Source organism: Geotrypetes seraphini, chromosome 1 (assembly GCF_902459505.1).
Source record: "Geotrypetes seraphini chromosome 1, aGeoSer1.1, whole genome shotgun sequence".
Lineage (NCBI taxonomy): Eukaryota > Metazoa > Chordata > Amphibia > Gymnophiona > Dermophiidae > Geotrypetes > Geotrypetes seraphini.
The window spans coordinates 340,711,563-340,734,394 of NC_047084.1; the positions used below are offsets into that span (position 1 = coordinate 340,711,563).

Genomic DNA, 22,832 nt, shown 5'->3' on the forward strand with positions numbered 1-22,832 from the left:
AGTTATGGACTTTCATCTCAATCAGTCCATTGTTCTACCAGTTTTTTTCCATAAGTCTCAGTCACATCCAGGAGAAATGGTGCTGCACACTTTGGACTGTAAACGTGCTTTGGCCTACTACATCGATTGGACAAAGTCTCATAGAACATCTCCCCAACTTTTCATCTCATTTGATCCTAATAAGTTGGGTCATCCTGTAACCAAAAAGACAATTTCCAATTGGTTGGCTGCTTGTATCTCATTCTGCTATATTCAGACTGGTCTGCCTCTGGATAGTCGTGTCACTGCTCATAAAGTCCGCGCTATGGCAGCTTCTGTTGCTTTCCTCAGGTTTACTCTTATTGAAGAAATCTGCAAAGCTGCCACCTGGTCCTCAGTTCATACCTTCACTTCACATTACTGTCTGGAAATTTTTTCCAGACGGGATGGGCACTTTGGCCAGTCAGTTTTGCAAAATTTGTTTTCTTAAAGGCCAACTCTCCCCATCCCTTTTTATTTAGCTTGGAGGTCACCCATGTGTGAGAATATGCTGCCTGCTTGTCCTGGGATAAAGCACAATTATTTACCATAACAGGTGTTATCCAACCCTCCCACCTCCCCTGGTTGGCTTCTTAGCTAGCTTATCTTAACTGAGGGGACCGTGCGCCTCCGTCGGGCGGGAAGGCACTTGCGCATGTGCGGTATGGGCTAATTGTGAACTTTCTGAACTTAAAGTTGCAATTCACTTCTCAAGTGTCCATACCGGGGCTCCGTAGGTGACATCACCCATGTGTGAGAATATTTGTCTGCTGTCCATGGATAACACCTATTACGGTAAGTAACTGTGCTGTATGGATGCTCTAGTTCAGCCTTGGCCCACCAGGGATCTATTATATGTGTTCCTGCCTTGGCCAATGATAGACCGAGTCATTCATAGAATAGTGATACATCGAGGGCTGTTGATCCGTGTAGCTCACAGATTGGCTGTATGTTGGTATGCAGATCTAGTTTGGCTGCAAAGAGACCAGAGTCTGAGACTCCCTCTTCCTCTGACACTGCTCTTGCGGGATCCAGTTGCCTTGGAGAATCTGGAACGCTTTGGGCTTATGAAATGGCACAAGTCTTTGTTGCAAAAAGGGTACTCGGAGGGTATCAAAGCCACCCTCCTTTGCTCAAAAAAAACAGCGACAGTCATGGCTTATGTGAAAGCCTGGAAATTATTTCAACATTGGTGTTTTGGGACACTAGATAGAGCCGGTTAGGGCTCCAATAGTCACAATCCTATCATTCCTTCAGGAAGGACTAAAGCACATGTTTCGAACACAAACCCGCAGGCTGAACCTAGCCCGCTTGACTGTTTTATGTGGCCCGCAATGACTGTGCATCTGATATTACACTGTAGTGAAACCCTCTCCAGAAACCTCCTTGAGTCCCAACTCCTCCACCTACCAACTCCCTGCCGCCAAAATTTAAAATCTTCAGGCAACCAACGGCACAACGAAGCCAGCCTCCCACATCGGCCAGCCCGGAAGTGTTCTTTCTGCAGTGTCCTGCCTACACGGTACGAGGAAATGCTGCAAAAAGAACATTTCCAAGGCTGGCTTCATTGTGCCATTGGCTGCCTGAAGATTTTAAATTTCAGCGGTGTGGAGGTTGTAGGTGGGGGAGTCAGGAACTGGGGACAGGTCGTACCGTAGAATCCAGCTGAGATGGGGAGGGCAGGGGTTGGGAAGGAGGGAAGGACATGCTGCATGGGCTGCGTGGAATTGGGAAAGCAAGAAGAACAGATGCTGCACAGGCTGGGAGGGAGTTGGGAAGGACAGAGGCTGCACGGGCTAGGGGTTAGGAAGGGAGGGAAAGAGATGCTGCCGGTGAGTGAGGGAAGAGAAAAAAAAAATTCTTGGACATAGGTGTGTGAAGTGGGAGGGAAAGAGAGATAGTGTTTATGGGGAAGAGGGAGAATTGTTGGACATGATAGTGGCGGAGAGGAAGGATGGAGAAATGTTACACAGGGAGGGAGAGATGTCAGATTCTGGAGAAGGAAGGAAGAGAGAGATGTCCGACCACTGGAATTGGAAGGAGAGAGAGAGATGGCAGACCGCAGGAAGGAGAGATGCCAGACCGCAGGAAGGAGAGATGCCAGACCGCAGAAAGGAGAGGAGAGAAGTAGAGAGATGTTAGACCTCGGGAAGAGGGAGGGAAGGAGAGAGATATGCCAGACCATGGGAGAGGAGAGAGATTCCAGGCTATGAGAAGGAGAGGAGAAAGATGCCAGACCATATGAGGGGGGAAGAGGGAAGACAGAGTTGTCTGACCATGGGAGAGGGATGAGATAGTGTACAGGGATGGGAAGGGAAGGGGAGACAGGGAGGAGATGGTGCACAGCAATGGGTGCGTCAAGGAAGAGATGATAAGAAATGCTTCTTATAGATAGATGGGAATAGGGGAGAAGAATGAGGGAGGAGATGGTACACATGGATAGATGGGAAGGAAGACATGGAAAAGTAGATAGATTTTGAGAAAAAAGCAGAAAAATGGAAAAAAGTTGAATGTTAAAAGTTAATGTTAAAGATGGATGTAGTGCAGAAAGTGAAGGAGAAAAAAACAGCAAATGGATAAGGTACACAGTTAAGAGCACAAACAGAAGGAAGTGCAGCCAGAGACTGGGAAAAGATGGTTTGAAAAACATATTTACCAGACAACAAAGGTAAGGGAAATGATTTTATTTTCAATTTAGTGAGTGAATTGTCAGTTTAAAAAAAAAAAAACCACCACATATTTGCTGGCTTGATGTTTTATTTTATAATTATTGCTGATTGATTTGAAAGTGTTGTTCCATTACAGATATGTTTTTGCATCTAATTTGTATGAGGCTGATTGCATGAATGAAACAGAATGGACCATTTATCAAGACTGGCACGAATGGATGAATAAGCAGTTCTGTGAAAAGCTTGAACTTGACGGCATCATTTACCTACGAGCAACTCCTGAGGTGGGAATGAACCCCCCTGCCCTCTCCATACAGCTAGACTCCAAGCCTATTTCTAGTGCAAGAGGCACATCAGTTTTGAACCATGGGGTAGTCGCCTTCAAACTGCAGAAGGCATCCATCTCCATCTTCGGCTCCATCTCCTTTCCCAGTAGGGAAAACATTCAACAACATTGTGTGTCGTTGGCGGCATTTGACTTTTGATCTGATGATGAATGCAGAGAACAAGAAAAGTGTTGCAGTGTTTCAGCTGAAAATATGAGTCTGGAAGTACCAGCATGGATGCGCTGGTACAGAGATGGCTGGAGACTACTTTATATGTTTCCCCCTTGGCCCATCATAGGCTGAGTCCTTAGAACAGGGGTAGGGAACTCCAGTCCTCGAGAGCCGTATTCCAGTCAGGTTTTCAGGATTTCCCCAATGAATATGCATGAGATCTGTTTGCATGCACTGCTTTCAATGCATATTCATTGGGGAAATCCTGAAAACCCGACTGGAATACAGCTCTCGAGGACCGGAGTTCCCTACCCCTGCCTTAGAAGAATAGTAGCTCACATGGGTCCCATCATCATGGTCACTCCAGACTGGCCACAGCAGCCAATGTGGTATGCACATTCAGTCTGACTGAAGAAGAACAGAAGCCTCCAGCTACTGCTGCATCCAACTCTTCTCTCTTAGGGCCCAATTATCCTGGAGGATCCAGAATACTTTGGGCTTACGGCATGGCTCATGAGCGTGTGTCTCTAAGAGTGCAGGGGCTATTCTGAGGTGGTCATTGTGACTTTACTCAGATCCAAGAAGCAAGCAACGATTGAATACTATGCAAAGACTTGTCAGATGTTTTGTGGTTGGTGTGACAATAGGAAGGAAAAATTTTTCCATGTACTAGTAACAGCAGTCCTGGATTTTCTTCCAGTCAGTCTAGAAAAGAGCGTAGCGGTCTCTTCGCTCAAGGTGCTGCTTGTGGGTCTGTCGCATTTTTGAGCATGGATGGATAAGATTCCTTTAGCTTCACACCCGGGTGTTTCCAGGTTTCTGAAAGGGACATTACGTCTTAGTCCGCCAGTGAGACAGCCTGCCCATCTTAGAACCTAACATGGTTCTCAAGGCCCCCTCTGTCCAGCTCTGCATGAGCCCTTACAAGAGGTGTCACTTATGGATCTTACAGTATTCTTAGTAGCTATTGCCTCAACAAGCAGAGTCTCAGAACTGCAGGTTCTCTCCTGCAGGGAACTGTTTCTCTGATTTATGGAGGTTGGAGTATCGCTCCGTATGGCGCCTCCCTTCTTGCCAAAAGTAGTTTTGGCATTTCAAGTTAACCAAGAAGTTTGCCCACATTTATTCCTGCAGGTTCCAAGAAAGAGGACAATTAGGAGAATCCTTCTTGGGTATCTCAAAGTGATGAATGAGATTTCTCTTTCCAGTTTTTTGCTTGTATTGACAAATTCTAGTTGTAAAGGAAGACCGGCTTCCATTTCCAGATGGATTCATTTGGCCATTTCTTCAGCATACATCGTGTGTGGGAAACAATCCCCAATCTTTATGTATGTAGGCGCACACCACTAGAGGTATGGTAGCTTAGAAAGAAAGATTAGGTTCTTACCTCAATAATCTTCTTTCTTGTAAAGAGGCACATCAGTCTTGAAGCTCACCCTATCAGTATTCACTGTTTCAAAAGTATATGAAGTGAGTGTGCACTCAACTACCTCAGACAGATAGGTTTCACCAGATGTTTGCATTTACCTATCAAGCAGGGTTGCAAAGTGAAGAGATGTCTGCCTTAGTTGAGACGATGACTGGAATTCTTTCACATTTCATGGCAGTTAGTTCAGGTTGCAGTCGGGTAGGTGGTTTGCTCATTCCACTTTATTTTTTTAATTTAAGTTTACAGTTATAAAATTTTACTAATGTTTTCTTGTAGAACAGAACATAATTAGTTGTCGGGGAGTTTCCCCATATCCCTGCTTTCTGTGTATTTGTTGGTAGGATGGTATTCAATTGCTTTGGTACACACTGAGTAGCTACAGCACAGCCTACTGGGAAAAGAGATGGAACCAAAGAAAATGATCAATGCCATTTGCAATCAAACTCACAGTTTGAGGGTGACTACCCAATGTTCAAGACTGATGTGCCTCTTTACAGGAAAGAAGATTGAGGTAAGAATCTAATCTTTCTTTAGAACATTCACATTGCCACTCATCCAGCTTGCCTAAAAATAGTCACTCCTGTACTTTCTTTATTTTATTTATAACTGTTTATTGATTTTGTAGAAATAACTTATACAAAGTGCAACAGTTTATATAACAAATATCCTCAAAAAGCACGAATATATGAAACAATACTCCCTTCCAACCTTTCCTCCCTCCCATTCGTCCTGAATGTGTATGAAGAGAATTTTAAATATTCTCATAGAAGCTGACGCCGTACATTGCACTCTATGCTTCCAAAGTCTGGACCATTGAGTTGTAGTAATGTTGTATTGTATTTCTAGACTCCAAATATCATGTAGGCCTATTTTTGTTTTTTTAGGTAAGTTATCACGTATTCATTTATACCATGTAGAGGCCTGATGACCCTGAAAGTCCACTTGAAAACATAAAAATGGCAAGCTATGTTGCCCTATTAGTGTACACTATTGAGGAATTCCTTTTTGGATAGCTTGTTTTAATTGCAACCATTGGAAGCATTGTGTTTTTGGTAAGTCAAATGATTGCTTCAACTGGAATAAAGATACTAGTTTATCTTGAGGATATACATCTTTAAGAGTTCTAATTCCAACTTTTAACTACTCTCCACAAAATTTTTGATTTTCCCACCATAAATTTTAGGAGTTCAGCCATAAGGACTGACATTTTGTTTTCTTGGCAATAGAGCATCCAAGAATCTTAGGGCTCCTTTTATCAAGCTGCGGTAGACAGTTAAGGTGCGGAATACCACGCGTTCAACTGCCTGCCGCTCTAGTCGCTAATGCCTCCATTGACGAGGTGTTCGTTTTTTGGTGTGCCGCAGGGGTTAGCGCGTGATGAAATCTTGACGCGCTAACCCCCTAGCGCACCTTGATAAAAGGAGCCCTTAGTCTTCCAAGTAGAGTGAAAAATCTTGTTACCTTTATAGATTCTTGGAAGTCCAACACTTATCAAATGCTCTAAATGACGTGGGGCCATAAGTTGACTTTCAAGAATAAGCCAGTCTGGCAGATTTTAAATGTGTTTTGGAAGGATCCAATACATACCCTGACACAAGATGTTAGCCTGATGGTACCTATGAAAGTTTGGAAAATTTATTCCTCCCATAGATTGTGACTTTTGTAGAGATGATAAGACAATTCTGGGAGTCTTAAAAAGCCCAATAGAATGCTGTTTATTTTTTTGTAGAAATTGGTATCATACTCATCTTACATGAGCAATCATCATCTTAATGGTTTGAACTCTCCCCCACCAAGAAAGATGTAACGGGTTCCATTGCTCACATATTTCTTTAACCGTTGTAAATTAACATTTTTCATTAGTCAACATAGTTTCCTCCAATGTCTGTTGAATTATTATTCCTAAATATTTTATTCTGTCTTCCTTCCAGAGAAATGGAAATAGATCAGTTATACTCTTAACACAATGAACATTTAATGGAACAACTTCAGATTTGCTCCAGTTAATCTTATACCCAGAAAATTTCCCAAAGTTTTCAATCAACTGGAGCAAAGATGGAATAGTTAGTTTAGGATTAGTTAAATGCAATAAAATATCATCTGCATACGCTGAAACTTTATACATATGACCTGCATATGGAATCCCCTGTATCTCCTCTGCTTGCTGAACTGACAGTAATGAAGGTTCTAGAGCAATGTCAAAAAGCAGAGAAGATAAGGGGCATCCTTGGTGAACCCCCCTTTCTAAAGGAAACCATTCAGTAAATGCATTATTAATGTAAAACCTAGCAGAGGAACTGTAGATAGTTTTAATCATTTGGACAAATCCAAGCCCAATTCCAAACCAACCTATAGTTTGATACATGAATGGCCATTCTACTCGATCAAAGGCCTTCTCAGCATCCAATGATACCGAGAAAGCCGGAACCTCTAGAGATTTTGCCAATGTAAGCCTATGGAGTGCATTTGATGCATACCAATAATATGTGGGAGGGCTTTTGCTAACCTCAAAGCCATAAGTTTAGCTAGTATTTTCCCATTCACATTAATTAAGGAGATTGGCCTGTAATTTGTTACCATCATAGGATCTTTATTTGGTTTTGGGAGCACAATTGTGAGAGCCTCTGCCATGGTATCAGATATCTGTCCTTTTGTTAATTGTGCTTGATACAACTGAAAAAGATGAGATAGTAATACATTTTGAAAAGTTTTTTAAAAACTCCACAGTATATCCATCACTACCTGGAGCGGTTCCTACTCTAAGAGACTTTAATGCTACCTGGAGTGGCTCCTACTCTAAGAGACTTTAATGCTGCTTGGAGCTCAGGAAAAGATATAGGTGCATTAATATGATCCGGAACTTTGGGTCCAATAATAGATTGTAGAAATTCCCCACTTCTAACCGTATCTCCTGAACCTAGATCCGAGGAGTACAATCTTTTATAATATGCAAAGAATTGGGACAAAATATCAGGTTGATTCGTATAGACATTACCCCCTTCATCTTTAATAGCAGTGATGTTTCCTCTACGCTTCTTGGCTTTAAAATAATTTGCAAGCACTCTCCCTGCCTTATTAGAGTTTCCATAATATACTGCTTGTTGAAGAAAAAGGTCTTTCCTGGCTAATTGAATACTAATAGCATTATATTTGTACTTAGCAATCATCAGAGCATTTAAAGTTACTTGATTCCATTGAGAAACTAGTTTCATTTCAAGAGCTAAAGTAATGCCTTCTAATTTAGAAAATTCAAGGCGTAATAATTTCTGCATATGAGTTGAGTAAGCTATAATCTGACTCCGTAAAGTTGCTTTAAAGGCGTCCCATAAGGTCTCTAAAGATATCTGATCTGAGGTATTGATTTGAAAAAACTCAGATATTTTTATTTGCATTTCCTCATTAAAATTTGAGTCAGCAAGCAGTATATTATTAAATCTCCAGATAGGAAATTGAGAATGTTGTTTAGCAAATTGATAATTAATCCAGATACCTGCATGATCTGTAATAATAATAGGGTCTATGCTTGCCTTTAAAACCTGATGGATTATATGATTTGATACTAAAAAATAATCTATTCATGAGAATGATTTATGCACTTGGGAGTGGAATGTAAACTCGTGAGCACTAGGATTAAGAATCCTCCAGATATCTCTTAATCTGCAAATATTCATAAAATGATCTAGCCCCATAGATTTCATATTTCTACTTGGTTGTTTATCTATGTACGGATCCACTACAGAATTGAAGTCTCCAGCTATAATTAAGTTAGGCAGAGTATGTGAAAGAATAACTTGTTGCAATTTTTTTAAGAAATCTATCTGGTTAGAATTTGATGTATAAAGATTGAAAAGCTTAAGGGTATTATCACCAGAAGCCATAGTGACAAAGAGCCATCTACTCATTGGGTCAGCATGAAAGTTATTAAAATTTGCTGATATCGTTTTATTAACCAGAATTGCCACACCCGCCTTCTTCCCTAAAGCTGGAGCAAAGAAACAATGTGTTATTCAGCCTCCTTCCAGCTTAGCTGATTCTCCTGCAGACAAAAACTTCAAGCCCTTCTTTAGATACGTGAAAGGGAAAAAACCTGCAAGAGAGACAGTGGGACCCCTGGATGACCAGGGAAGAAAAGGGTACATCAAGGAAGATAAACAAATCGCAGACAAACTAAATTCCTTCTTTGCGTCCGTCTTTACGAAGGAGGACACCTCAACAATACCTGAAGCGGAGAAACTGTTTACAGGAGAAATAGAGGACAGCCTCACCACAGTTGAAGTGAACTTAGATCAGATATACTACCAGATCGACAAACTTAAAAGTGACAAATCCCCTGGACCGGATGAAATTCACCCGAGAGTCTTGAAGGAATTGAAGGTTGAAATCGGAGAGTTATTGCAAAAACTTGCAAACCTGTCAATCAGAACTGGTCAGATACCAGACGACTGGAAGAAAGCGAACGTCACGCCAATTTTCAAAAAAGGATCGAGAGGAGAACCGGGCAATTATAGACCTGTGAGTCTTACGTCTATCCCAGGCAAGATGATTGAATCACTGATCAAGGATAGCATAGTTCAGCACTTGGACACACACGACTTGATGAAACCCAGTCAACATGGATTCAGGAAAGGGAAATCGTGTTTGACGAATTTACTCCAATTCTTTGAGACCGTGAACGAGCAAATTGATAGTGGAAAGCCGGTGGACATAATATACTTGGACTTCCAGAAAGCGTTCGACAAAGTTCCACACGAAAGACTTCTCAGGAAATTACAAAGCCATGGCATAGAGGGAGATATACAAAGATGGATAGGCAAATGGCTGGATAACAGGAAGCAGAGAGTGGGCATAAATGGGAAGTTCTCCGACTGGGAGATAGTGACTAGTGGTGTACCCCAGGGCTCAGTACTTGGACCGATCCTTTTTAATATTTATATCAATGACTTGGAAAACGGAACATCCAGTGAGATCATCAAGTTTGCAGATGACACAAAACTCTGCCGGGCAATCAGATCGCAGGAGGATAGTGAGGAACTCCAGAGCGATTTGTGTCGGTTAGAAAAATGGGCGGAGAAATGGCAGATGAAGTTCAACGTGGAGAAATGCAAGGTAATGCATTTAGGCAGTAAGAATAAGGAATACGAGTACAGAATGTCAGGTGCAAGTCTGGGAAAAAGTGTACAAGAAAGGGATCTGGGTGTACTGATAGATAGGACCCTGAAGCCGTCAGCACAATGCGCGGCAGCGGCAAAGAAGGCAAATAGAATGTTGGGTATGATAAAGAAAGGAATCTCGAGTAGATCGGAGAAAGTTATAATGCCGCTTTATAGGGCAATGGTCAGACCCCACTTGGAATACTGTGTCCAACATTGGTCTCCCTATCTAAAGAAGGATATAAAACTGCTGGAGAGGGTGCAGAGACGAGCAACCAAACTAGTGAAGGGTATGGAGAAACTGGTATATGAGGATCGACTTAAAACACTGGGATTGTTCTCCCTTGAGAAAAGGAGACTGCGTGGGGATATGATCGAAACCTTCAAAATACTGAAAGGAATCGACAAAATAGAGCAGAGAAGATTATTTACATTGTCCAATTTGACACGGACAAGAGGACATGAAATGAAGCTAAGGGGGGACAAGTTCAGAACTAATGTCAGAAAGTTCTGCTTCACACAGAGAGTGGTTGGCATCTGGAATACTCTCCCAGGGGAGATTATTGCAGAATCGACAGTCCTAGGCTTCAAAAGCAAACTAGATGCATATCTCCTTGAGAGAGGCATATAAAGTATGGTTGGCTATAAAATAAACCAGGTGTATACCTGGCAGGGCCTCCGCGTGTGCGGATCGCCGGACTTGATGGACCGAAGGTCTGATCCGGAGATGGCGCTTCTTATGTTCTTATGTTATGTTCTTATGTTCTTGTAAAAATATATATCAGCCTGTTGCTTTTTCAAAAAGGTAAGTATCTTTTTCCTTTTTATGGGATGATTGAGTCCATTAACATTTAGTGAAAAAATTTTAAAGCCATTTAGTTCAACTCAAAAAGCACTGGAGTAGAATGTTCCACCCCCTATTAAACCTAGTAGATTTAGAAATGACCTTTTCATACACATCCAGGACCCCAAACCCTCAAAAACCCCAGATCTGCCCTTACCCATCCTTCTGAAACAACACATGGCAAACTTGGTTGCACGCAGGCAGAACTGTAATCACCTATCCCCCCTTGCACAAATAATTTTCCCTCTCAAATACATATGTAACCGAAATTACCATTCTTATTTATATTTAGATTCAAACTAAACATGAAATTTAGTTACAGACATCAAATAAGTCATTTCAATAATATGAAAACTATTTCTTCAAGTAATAATGAATTATAATACAACAAAAAATTAAAATTAACTAAAATAAAATAATGATGTTACCTTAATTCTAACAAATTGAATATAGCTAAAGACATCAATTTGCTTCGATTTTCACTTTCGTAATCCATTTACCCAAAGAAAAAGAACATATAACATACACACATACAACCAAAGAAGGACAAGTAAATAATATATTGATAACTCCTTAAATCTAACATATTGAATATAGCTAAAGACATCAATATGCCAGACTATCCATTTTATGTTGAAATATATTTATTAAAGATCAAAGTGCATACAGAGAAGGCAAGGAAAGTATAACAATTTTCTTCATAATATGTACATTATACATCCCTTCCCCCCCTTATCCCCTCTAACAAAAACCCCAGTCCATGAACCTAAAGAGCAACAAATAAACAAAAATGTCGGCCAGGACCCGTTTCAAGAGTTGAAAATTGCTGGCGTTCCAAGGAGGCATGAATTATCATCAAAGATCTCCATTGACTATAAGTCAGTGGCTCAGGGGACAATCAGTTAGATAGAATGACCTTCTTCCTCAGGAGCATCACTCTAGCCACAAAGGCAGTCAAAACTTTAGATTTAGGAGCTGCTATACAATAAAAACCAAACAGTGCTTTAGGAGTTGGAGTCCACCACCTGCCTCATATTGTTGTAGTGTATTGACCCAAACGATTCCAAACTGAGTAATACGGGGCAGGACCAAAACATGTGGCCCAGTGTAGCATGATCCTGAGCACATTTAGGGCAGGTATGAGAAGGTGTGATACCCATTCGATATGCTCTCAGAGGGGAAATATAGAGACGGAGAGTAAACTTAAGTTATAGTTCCCCATGCAGGATGTTGGAGGACAATTTTTGCATGGTTTTTAAAACTTGTTGCAGACTATCCATTTTATACTACATTTACCCAAAGAAAATTAAAAATACTAAAAAATTGTATGCTGTGTATAGTGATGTTGTCTATTTCTAATAGATTGAATATAGCTAAAGACATCAATCTACTTAAATTTTTGCTAAAACATATAACATACAATCATGCAACCAAAGAAGGACAAGTAAATAATATACTGATCTCGCCTTAATTCTAATAGATTGAATATAGCTAAAGACATCAATATGCCCGAGTATCCATTTCTATATTAAACTTGCCAAAGAAAAATACATAACAGATATTTCAATCAAATCTATATGAGCTACAATTGAGTTGAGGCTGCTTTCTTCTATTTCCAAGCTGAGCACATCATTCATGTCACAAGTTGGAAAACCAAGTTTGAGGATAATGTCGTTCTCTAGAACTACAGGGAAAGTTTTTCAAAAACTCCTCAAAGTATCTCTTCACTACTTGACAAATAGAAATAGCTCCCAATTCCAATATTCTTGAAGATAATTCCATTAAAGAATTTTCTGCCTATGGGATGAAAATGAATGATTGTCATTCGTTTAGCATCTGAATCTTCTGGGCAGTATTTTAAAATTCCCTGCCCGATGATGTATTTTTCTTGCCAGATGATGTAATTCTATTATAATAATAATAATTTTATTTCTTATATACCGCTATACCATAAGTTCGAAGCGGTTTACAAAGAAGGTTGTGCAGTGTTTACAGCAGGAGACATATGTTTACAACAAGATACATATGTTTGGAACAGGAAATAAGCTAGGAATTGGAACCAGGGATTTGAGATACATAAGCTATGTGGAAAAGTGTGCATAATAAGTCGGAATTACAATGAATAATATACAGGGAATTACAATGTGGAAGAGATAATGGGGGAAGTTTACAGTGAGGAGAGGATATTGCAAAGAGAGCAGGAACAGGAGATGATTACAATGCGATACAGGTTAATACAAATTGAACAGGATATTACAAAGTGAACAGGAACAGGAGAAGTTTACAATACGATACAGGTTAATACAAAGTGAGCAGGTACCGGGGAGGTTTACCATAGGATAAAGTAAATTACAGAGTGGACCGGTACAGGATGTTTACAGTAAGATACAGGATATTACAATTTGAACAGGATACAAGAGTTAAACGCTGAATTACGGGAGGAAATAAACAATGTGAGTAAGAGAGGAACCCAGCCATAAGTGTTGGAGGGGGAAGGAAGGGTGGGGTGGGCATTTGGAGGGGATATAGCTGGATGAGGGGGAGAAACTTAGGTGGTGTGGCCTCGAGTATTGGTTTTGCTAGCCATGTGTTCAGTTTGGCTGCTTGGAATGAAAGCATTCTGTCTAGGTACTTCATGTAGTGACATGATTTCAGGGATGGGTAAGTGAAGAGGTTAGTTCTGCGGGAGATCTTTTGTGGGCAGTTGGTGAGGATTTGGGAAGCTAGGTAAGTTGGAAGCATTCCGAAGATGGCTTTGAAACTGATGCAGGCGAACTTGAAAAGTATTCTGGATTCTACTGGCAGCCAGTGAAGAATTTGGAGATATGGGGAGATATGTTCCCATTTTTTTAGCCCGAAGATGAGGCGGACTGCTGTGTTCTGGATTAGTCTTAGCTTGTGGAGTGACTTTTTGTAAGCTCCCAAAAATATGATGTTGCAGTAGTCCAGAGTACTCAGGATGGAGGCTTGTACTAGTAGACGAAAGGATGACTCGTCAAAGAATTTTTTGATAGTGTGAAGTTTCCAAAGAGTAGAGATGCATTTTTTGAACATTAGATCAGTGTGTTTTTCTAGTGTTAGATGTCTGTCAAGAATTTTAATAGATTGGGCAATTTCGTAATTTTTGCCGTTCACTTGGATCATGTTGTCTTTAATCTGCTCGTTGGGAGAGGCTAGGAAGAATTTGGTTTTTTCTGTGTTCAGTTTGAGTTTGAAGGCCTTCATCCAAAGTTCTATTTGGTTTAGGATATTGGCTAGGTGAATGATGAAATTTGGCGAGATATCGGATAGTGGGAGAACGACGGTGATGTCGTCAGCGTAAATGTGGAAGGTGAGATTTAAGCTCTGTAGTAGGTGACCCAGTGAGATGAGGTAGATGTTGAAGAGGGTCGGTGATAGCGGGGAGCCTTGGGGAAGTCCGCAGTTGTTGTTCCAGCTGAAGGAGAACATACTCTGACCTATGTGAGAGAATACCATCTTTCCCTTCTGTTTTCTCCCATTTTCATCATAATAATCAAGAAATAATGCTGTGAGCAGATTCTGCCAAATCTTTCCCTTGTCAGTATTCATGGCCATTTCTATTAAATATTAGCGACATCTCATTTTGTCCTACCCTGGTTTCATTAGATATAAGATGCTTGGTTAATATATATCCAAATTATAATTGCAAATTTACTTCAGAACAATTCCTATAATTTATTAGATTATTTGAATTTATCTTTCCCAACTTGTCTACTTCAAAATTGTATTGCCAGAATTGAAAGAAAGCCCCAACTCCGAGATCTAAGTAAAACAAAATTTCAGTTCATCTCATTTTGTTGCTGCTGATTAATAAATTCTTGAAGAACTTCCAGGAATTCATAATGAGTTGTTTTATTGTTTAAAGTAGGCCGCATGACCGTCGGATATAGTAGGCCGTATTTTGCTCCCATCTGTTGAAGTTGAGGCCGAAGCAAGAGGAACTGTTTCCTCAGAGATGCAGTTTGCTTGGCAAAATCTGGAAGTAAGAGGATCTTTGTTTCTTGCCATTTAAAATTTTTAATTTGTTTGGCAGCTGGCAGAATTTCCATAGCTTGATTGAGTCAAAGAAGCCTGAAAATTAATGGTCTAGGCCAGGGGTAGGCAATTACAGTCCTCGAGAGCCGGAGCCAGGTCAGGTTTTCAGGATCTCCACCATGAATATGTATGAGATGGATTTGCATACACTGCCTCATTGAGATGTAAATCTATCTCAGGCATATTTATTGTGGATATCCTGAAAACCTGACCTGGCTCCGGCTCTCGAGGACCGGAATTGCCTATCCCTGGTCTAGGCCCTCTTTGGTTGTTAGAATGTGCTCACCGCATACCATCTCGTTTACCTATTTCCAATGGAAAAGTGAACTTGATTGAGAGGAGGTTAGATAAAAGTTCTTCCAAAAAGCCCATCGGATTTAAACCTTCGACGCCCTCTGGCAATCCCAGAAGGCGAATGTTATTTCTTCTGCTCCAGTTGTTTGCGTCTTCTAGCTCTTTAGTCAGACGTATAACAGATTTATGATCTGCATGGCACTGATTCAAGATGTCTTCAACTCCTGACGTGCGCTGCTCTAACCGCTCTGTTCTTGCATTTGAAACTTCTTGTTGAGATAAGTTTTTAAAACTTCCAACTGAACCGTGGTAAGTTTATCTGTATTATCTTGAATTAGGATTTTGGTCACCCGTAGTTCTACCATTATCTGATCCAGTATTTCCGTTGGATCCTTCAGGGTGAGGCACTTTTGAGGGCTTGGTTGGATCTGGCTTAGGCTGTTTTGCTCCCTCTGTGGCATTGAAAGCTGTATCAAGCCTTGTTTGCCTGGTAGATGTCATCCTTAATTTTCCTTCTCAAATTGACTGAAGAAATCATTTCCAAGTTTTGCTGATAATCTAAAAGTGCAAGGAGGTGAAGAGCCAACAATCACACGTCTTTCCTGCTATGCATCCAGGCTCCGCCCCCTCCCCCCCCCCACTCCTGTACTTTCTTTGAGCAGATTTTTTTCCATTATGTATAGATATAGAAGCACTATCTTTTGCTTTCTTATTGCTATCTGTCTCGGTTCAGTGACTGAATCTTGGAGAGAAGAGGCATATGTTAAGAGGGTAGGAGAAGGGAGAGGTAATGAGTAGAAGGGTCAGCACAGTAACTCCTGGTTTTATTCAACTCCATAGTTGGGGACAAAAGACTAGCAAAATCCTCAACACTGAATCTTCACAGATGTTGCTTAAAAATTGGAACCAAAAGGTTTTTATTGAGTGTGTGTGTATATAATTTTAAATCCTGTGTGTAAATATTTTGATGCTATGAAAGTTTTATATGCTTGACTAAAGCAAACACAGATTACCCCAGCGTAGACAATACTGACTAAGGACTATCCTCCTCCATTTGTCTGCTAAAACAAAATTAATACTAAGTATTGTTTTAATTATTCAGAAATGCTTGAATAGGATCCATCTACGAGGACGAGAGGAGGAACAAGAAATCCCAGTGGAATATCTAGAGAAGCTCCATTACAAGCATGAAAGCTGGCTTTACCACAGGACAATGCGGTAAGGTTTGTTCAAACTTCCCCCACATGGGTGCTCCGTATAAGAGGCTGGGGGAGGCTAAACTTCCCCAACCACTAACTTCTCCTGGCCACTGCCTTCTTGAGTCCATGATGTTCTGGAGAACTCAAAAGTTTCCCTTTTCCTTGCCCTGTTTTGCCTTACCTCGCCTTGCCTCTTGCTCACTTGTCCCCTTGGTAAGGGTCTGTTTGTGTTCTACATTGTGAAAGAGGCTAATTATTTTGATAGTACTCAATGTCTGTGTAGAATTGATCTGTACTAATCCAGTTTGTTTAATAGGTATATCAAAGTTTGCATGTCCGTTGATGTATTTATAGTTCTACCTTTTCCTAGATTCCTGGAAATAAGTGCTGTTATGATATGCTGTATTTGCTTTATAGGTATTGTGTGACTTTAAGGTAGTGTCCCGCAAACTTTCTTGAGCCGCAGCACACTAAACATGGTGGCTGCGGCTTGAGGCATCTGGAAGTGCCAGGGGGGGACACCAGCAGGGAAGAGGGCCAGAGAGAAGGATTGGTGCTGGCGCCAGATGATTGCCTACAGGCCTGTAGGCAGTCAGCCGGCACCTCTCCTCCTCCCCAGTGTGCTATGGTACACCTGAAATCTCAGCACACAGTTTGCAATGCACTGCTTTAAGGTTTTGTATTGCTTCACACACAATAGGCATAATACTAAATTTTGAATTTAGATTTAGCTCATGCTATTCTCCATTCTTGTACAATCCCATTCTATTCCAGTACTAGTGGGTTATTTTCCCATACTTGCTAAAGCTTGTAGGAAGCCTCATTACACAGAGTCTTGAGCCCCTCCCCTCTTACTCACAACTGCCCCCCAGGAATCCAGTTTCTTTCCTACAAGCCAGACTGTAGGAGCTTGTTTTTTCTACTCGTATTTATTTTCTTTAAATTCAGTCTTTTTGTTCACAAATTCCACCCTTATGCTGCATAGGTTCCCCACGGGGGACAGCTCTGGCTGCGGGAGATCAGAGTTTGGGGAAAGTGTTCCCAAGGTGTTGGCTGCCTTGCAGTGAACCCTCTGGTCAGCCTGCACTTTTAGATTGGGGCCCTTGGGAGCTGGCTTACCCCCAGGTTCTCCCACTAGTGGGTTAGAGCACAGACTTCGTGGCACCAAGGAGGTGTGTCTGGGATCAGGGCTGACTGCGCTCCTCCACCAGGACGTGTGCACGGTGTGTTCCAGTGCAGAGGTGCCGAAATTTAGGAGAGCTATATATTGAGATCTGGAAGAGTGCTAAAACAAATAGCGGTAAATCTGATGTGCGTGATCAACAAATTAATATTGATGAAAAAGAAGAAATACAATAGACAACTTGGGTTCGGGCAAGTAATGTGTTAATTTGTTCCTGCCCACGGGCACAGAAAAATGTCAAAAGCAGGCACCAAGGAGTTAGCAGTTGCCAATTCGGCGAAACGCATATGCAATTTAGTAGCCAAATCTCACAAGTCCAACAAGAAAGGTCCGCAGGAGGTGACTTCTGCCCTGGATGATAGGTTTTCTCCTGAATTTTTTAACATGATGTATCACGCTTATTTGGCTAAGAAATCAATGCCAGCCGCCTCTCCACAAGCATCCTTGCTGGCTGTGGGGACCCCTCCTTCGCAGGGCATCCCCAGGTGGGATTCGTCCTAGGCAGAACAGCGGTTAAAAATATTCAGATGATTTTGGCCTTGCTTGAGTGGGTACGCCATCACCAGCTAGCTTCTCTATTAATAAGTTTTGATGGCGAAAAGGCTTTCGATAGAGTTCATTGGGAATTCCTCTTTTGTGTGCTAGATCAGGGGTGGGCAAACTTTTTGATTCGTGGGCCACAATGGGCTCTTAAATTTGACAGAGGGGCCTGACCCATCCCGTCCCCGTGAGCTCGGTCCCCATCCCTTTCCCATCCCCGCAAACCATCTGATCCCATCCACACAAGGCTCATATTGTTTTATACTGAACTTATTTTATTAAATTATAAAAAGAAGCAATATTCTGTACAATTGTCATTTTATAATTCAAAGTTCTGGCTGCTGAACTAGAGAAAGAGATATTCAGCCAGCAGGGCTTTGTTTATAAATGTTTATCAACACAACTATTATACTACTTTATCCTAAAGCAAGAAAAAATAATGTCTGGTTTCTGGTTTCCTCATCTTCTCCTCACTGAATTCTTTTCATCCACTGTCTGCGCTCTCTCTGCCAGTTCCCTCCAGCAGCGTCTTCTTCCCTCCCTCTATTCCCCATTTCCCTTCAGCAGTGTCTTCTCCCTAGTCCCCTTTCTCTCTTCCCCATTTCCCATTAGCGTCTTCTCCCCACTCTCTCTTCCCCATTTCCCTTCAGCGTCTTCTCGCCTCTTTCTCTTCCCCATTTCCCTTCAGCAGCGTCTTCGCGCCTCTTTCTCTTCCCCATTTCCCTTCAGCAGCGTCTTCGCGCCTCTTTCTCTTCCCCATTTCCCATCAGCAGCGTCTTCGCGCCTCTTTCTCTTCCCCATTTCCCTTCAGCAGCGTCTTCTCGCCTCTTTCTCTTCCCCATTTCCCTTCAGCAGTGTCTTCTCCCCCAGTCCCCACTCTCTCTTCCCCATTTCTCTTCGGCATTTGTTCCTCTCCTCCAACCCTCCCTCCAGCACCATTCACACTTCCTGCCCCTGATTGCGGGACCCGGATGCATTAGTCAAACTGCCAGCTGAGGCAGCCAAGCCTCCATCCGCCCTCCGGTCAAAGACGTCGCCAGACCCATTGTAGTTTTTTGTGCGGGTGAAAAGGATCTTCCTGCAGCAGCTCCCAGCACCCGCACGGCTTGGTCTGCCCCTGCACAACCCTCGCTCCATGTCCCTATTGGTCACGGTCTGGCATTGGGCACTGGGCTTCAGTGGCTCAGGCAGCTGCATTCAGGCTCCCCCCAGTGGCTCCAGGCTGTTCAGATCCTCCTCAGAGCAGCTGATGTTCTCCAAGGTCTCTGCTTCCAACTCGGGCCCCTCTAACACCAGCAGCTCCAGGGCCTCCAACTGTTGCTCTAGGCTGGGTCTGGGGTGTAGCGCACAGTGGTGCCAGGCACAAAGCCCAGCCTCTGCCTCCTCTCCCCCTTCCACGCGCAACGCAGAAAACCATTAGCTGTGCCCGAGAGCCACGAGCCCGGACCAGGAAAGGGAAATGCTGAGCAGCAGGAGCTCCCCATCCCCCTAACAGGTGGCTCAGAGCCCGGTACGTGACAGCTTCAGAATTCCGGAGCTCTGCGGGTTGCATCGGCTTCATGGAAGGGAGGAAGGAAAGTGCACATCATCATGGCGGGCCGGTATAAAACACAAAACGGGCTGGATATGGCCCGCGGGCTGTAGTTTGCCCATGTCGGTGCTAGATCATTACAGGTTTGATGGCTTTTACCAAGATGCTATCAGTACTTTGTATTGGGAACCTCGGACGAGAGTGGGGGTCAATGGGATGCAATCTGATTTTTAATTTTTTAAATTTTTTTTCCAATTTGTAGGGGTACCTGGCAGGGTTGTCCCCTATTTCCGCTATTTTTTGTGCTCACCCTAGATCCCCTAATAAAAGAGATTCTTTCTAAACCTGAAATAGTAAGAGTTACTTTGGGTGCCCATGCTTTTAAAATCGCGGCATTTGCCGATGACCTCTTGGTTCATGTTACTCAACCTCAATTGTCCCTGACTCCCTACCAACTTTACTAGAGAGCTTCCATGAATATCGGGACTTTTCTAGGTTTAAGTTAAATATGGACAAATCAGAAACACTGGCAACTGGCCAGCTTACATGATAGGTGGGCGGGAGATTTTCCTTTGCGCTGGATGGAGGACATTTTAAATATCTCAATATTAACCTTCCAGCAGATCTGTGCCACTTATATCGGTTAAATATACCATCCCTGCTTCAGGCTACTAAACAGAGATTGTCAGCATAGCAGTCCCTACTTTTGTCCTTGGTAGGTCGAATTGCCCTATTTCGTAGGATTCTATTTCTGAAATGCTATATACCTTTCAATTACTTCCCCTCTGGTAGTGCTGCCCAATTTCCAATTCGAATCATTGATTCAAATCAATTTGTTGTTTTTTTTAAAAACATGAACGCACCGATTCGTTGGCCCCCTTGCTGTAGAGACCCATAGGGCCTTTCCCTCTGTCGCCAGTCCTTCCATCTAATGTAACTTCCGGTTTTGCGAAACCAGAACTTACATGAGAAGAAAGGATTTTGGCAAAGGGAGCGCCAAGCGGACCTCTGTGCGTGGATCGGCAGCAGCAAGTTGATTAGTTAGCTGGCTCTCTCCTTCCCCTCTGTCTTTCCGCTCTGTTCCCGCGTCAGCTCCCGTCCGTCCTGCTGCTCTAGTCCCGTGCCGTTGGTGGAAGTGGTCGTGCTTTCGCGAGAGGAGTGCAAGTGCCAAGAAGATCAGCGGGAGGGAAACGCGGGCCACTCGGGGTAAGTGACAGTGGGCTCAGGTCTCATGAGAGGAGCACTTGTGCCAAAAAGAGCAGCGGGAGGGAAGCGTGGGCCGCTCGGGGTAAGTGACAGCAGGCTCATGCTCGATTAAGTTCTCCTCCAATCCTCCAATGGTGATGCGGGCTCTCCTGTCCCTCGCGCCGCCTCGTGTGGGAAGGGGCCAGGGCTGGGACAGGGTGGATTCAGATCCCGGCTCCCTGTGTTGAGTGTCTGAAGCTCAGGTGGAGCCACGCTCAGAGACGATGAGGGCTCCAGGGAGCTGATCCTCGCTTCTTCATTCATTAGCAGGGAGCGGGACGCCCTCATCCATACTTTGCATTGGGGAGTTGGTGGACTGGAGAGGGAGAGATGGGGAGAAGTTGGATGGGAGAGATGAACTTGGTGGAGGGATGGTGGATCTGGGGATGATGGGGTCCATTGCTGCAGCTGCGGGGATAGAGATGAAAAAGGAAAGATGCCAGACCTCCGGGGGAGGGAAGGGAAACGGAAGGAAAGGACAGAGATGGAAGATGGATGGTTAGCATATTGCGTTGTAAGAAAGGGGGTCCTGAGAGTCTATCCCCCTTCCTATTCTTCTGGTTTTTGTTGCTGCATATATTATTTTTTTTATACTTTAATAGTCCGACATGTTTTCATTCTAGGATTGTCACTTTCTAGAATGGAGGGCGGAGCTTATATTTTGGATTTTGTATAAACTGGATGACATGAGCTATATTGTTATCTTTGTTTTTGCTTGTCTTTGTCATCAATAAAAATTGTTTTAAAATAAAACACCCAAAAGGGAAAAGGCAAGGGATGTGATATACCACTTTTCTGTGGTTATAGTCAAAGCGGTTTGCATATTATATAGAGCATTATTCTTCAACCACCAGTCCGCAGGGCTGGCACATGCATCGGGCCCGAGATAGTTTTCTTCAACCACTGGTCCGCGGTGCGATCGATGTGGCATTTTCTTCAGGTTGGCTTCCTCTTCCTGACTGCCGCAATGTACAAAGCTGCGGGCAGTGGCTCCAATGCGCGTCCGGCTCTTATGCACGTCCTGCGCCTGAACCGGAAGCCGCCTCTCTGACGTCGCAACATCAGAGGGAAGGTTTCCAGATGAGGCATGGGATGTGCGAGGAGCCACTGCCCGCGGCTTTGTGCACTGCATCAGTGAGGAAGAGGGAGCCAGTCCGAAGATAACACCGGGGCGGCATAAAACGGCCAGGCGGGAGCAGGGCAGAAGGTAAGGACAGCATGGATGGAGGGAGACAACAAAGGTAGGGGGAATGATTTTATTTTTGAATTTAGTGATTGAATTGTGTTAATTTTGAGAATTTACATCTGCTGTCTGTATTTTGCACTGTTTAGGAAGAAATGCATTTGTTTCTTTTTCTCTGGGGTTGTACAGCATACAGAGGGTTTGTTTGTATATATTAGTACTTTTAGTTTGGTCCTGTATTTGCATAGGGGTTATCTGTGTTCTGGTAGGAATGAATGTTGAGAAGCATACAGTGTGCTTTGTGTAGTTTAATTTTGTGGTTAACCATTATGTATTGTTAATAAGATTATGTTGTGTGTATATATGAAAAATGAATGGAAAAAATAGTGTTACAATTAGTACTATTATGGGGATGGGTGGGGTCTCGGTCTGCGGAGCAGTGCCGGTCCACAAAATAATTATTTTATTTCCGCCAGTTCGTGTAAAAAGGTTGAAGAACATTGATATAGAGGTACTTTTTGTACCTGGGGTAATGGAGGGAGAAATTTTGATATGCTTATGTAAGTAATTCACTGTTTGTGCAGTTCCTTCTTGCTGTAAACTGCCTTGAACTAATGGTTTGGGGGTATATAAGAATAAATTATTATTATTATTAAGTGACTTGACCAGAGTCACAAGGGATTGCAGTGGGAATTGAACCTGGTTTCCAGGCTCTTGTAATAACCATTAGGTTATTCCTCACATTAATCCCTTCAAAATGCTCTGTTTAGCTAGCTTTACTTACACAGTTGTACTTCATTCAATATTTTAAAAAATCCCTGAAAGCAGTACTTGGATACAGCAAAATTAATTGCACAGCTGGTTGGTTCTTCCAGTCCTGCAAGAAGCTGCCACATGTGCCTCCTGCTGAGGGGAATTAGTACATATATGCACTCGGCTTGGTTCATGGTTCACAGATAGTCTGGCTTTAGAGCAAACATATGCAACATTTCAT

The 22,832-nt window shown here is 42.7% G+C and overlaps 1 protein-coding gene across 3 annotated transcripts in view; it reads left to right on the top strand.

The window, feature by feature from the left end:
• Positions 1-22,832, top strand: part of DCK (deoxycytidine kinase) — a 72,703-nt gene that overhangs the window by 40,157 nt on the left and 9,714 nt on the right. For all 3 annotated transcript variants that reach the window (XM_033961145.1, XM_033961127.1, XM_033961136.1), the window contains exons 4-5: positions 2,824-2,971; positions 16,060-16,175. In XM_033961145.1, the coding sequence (XP_033817036.1) occupies positions 2,824-2,971; positions 16,060-16,175 (264 nt within the window). The remainder of the gene's footprint in view (positions 1-2,823; positions 2,972-16,059; positions 16,176-22,832) is intronic.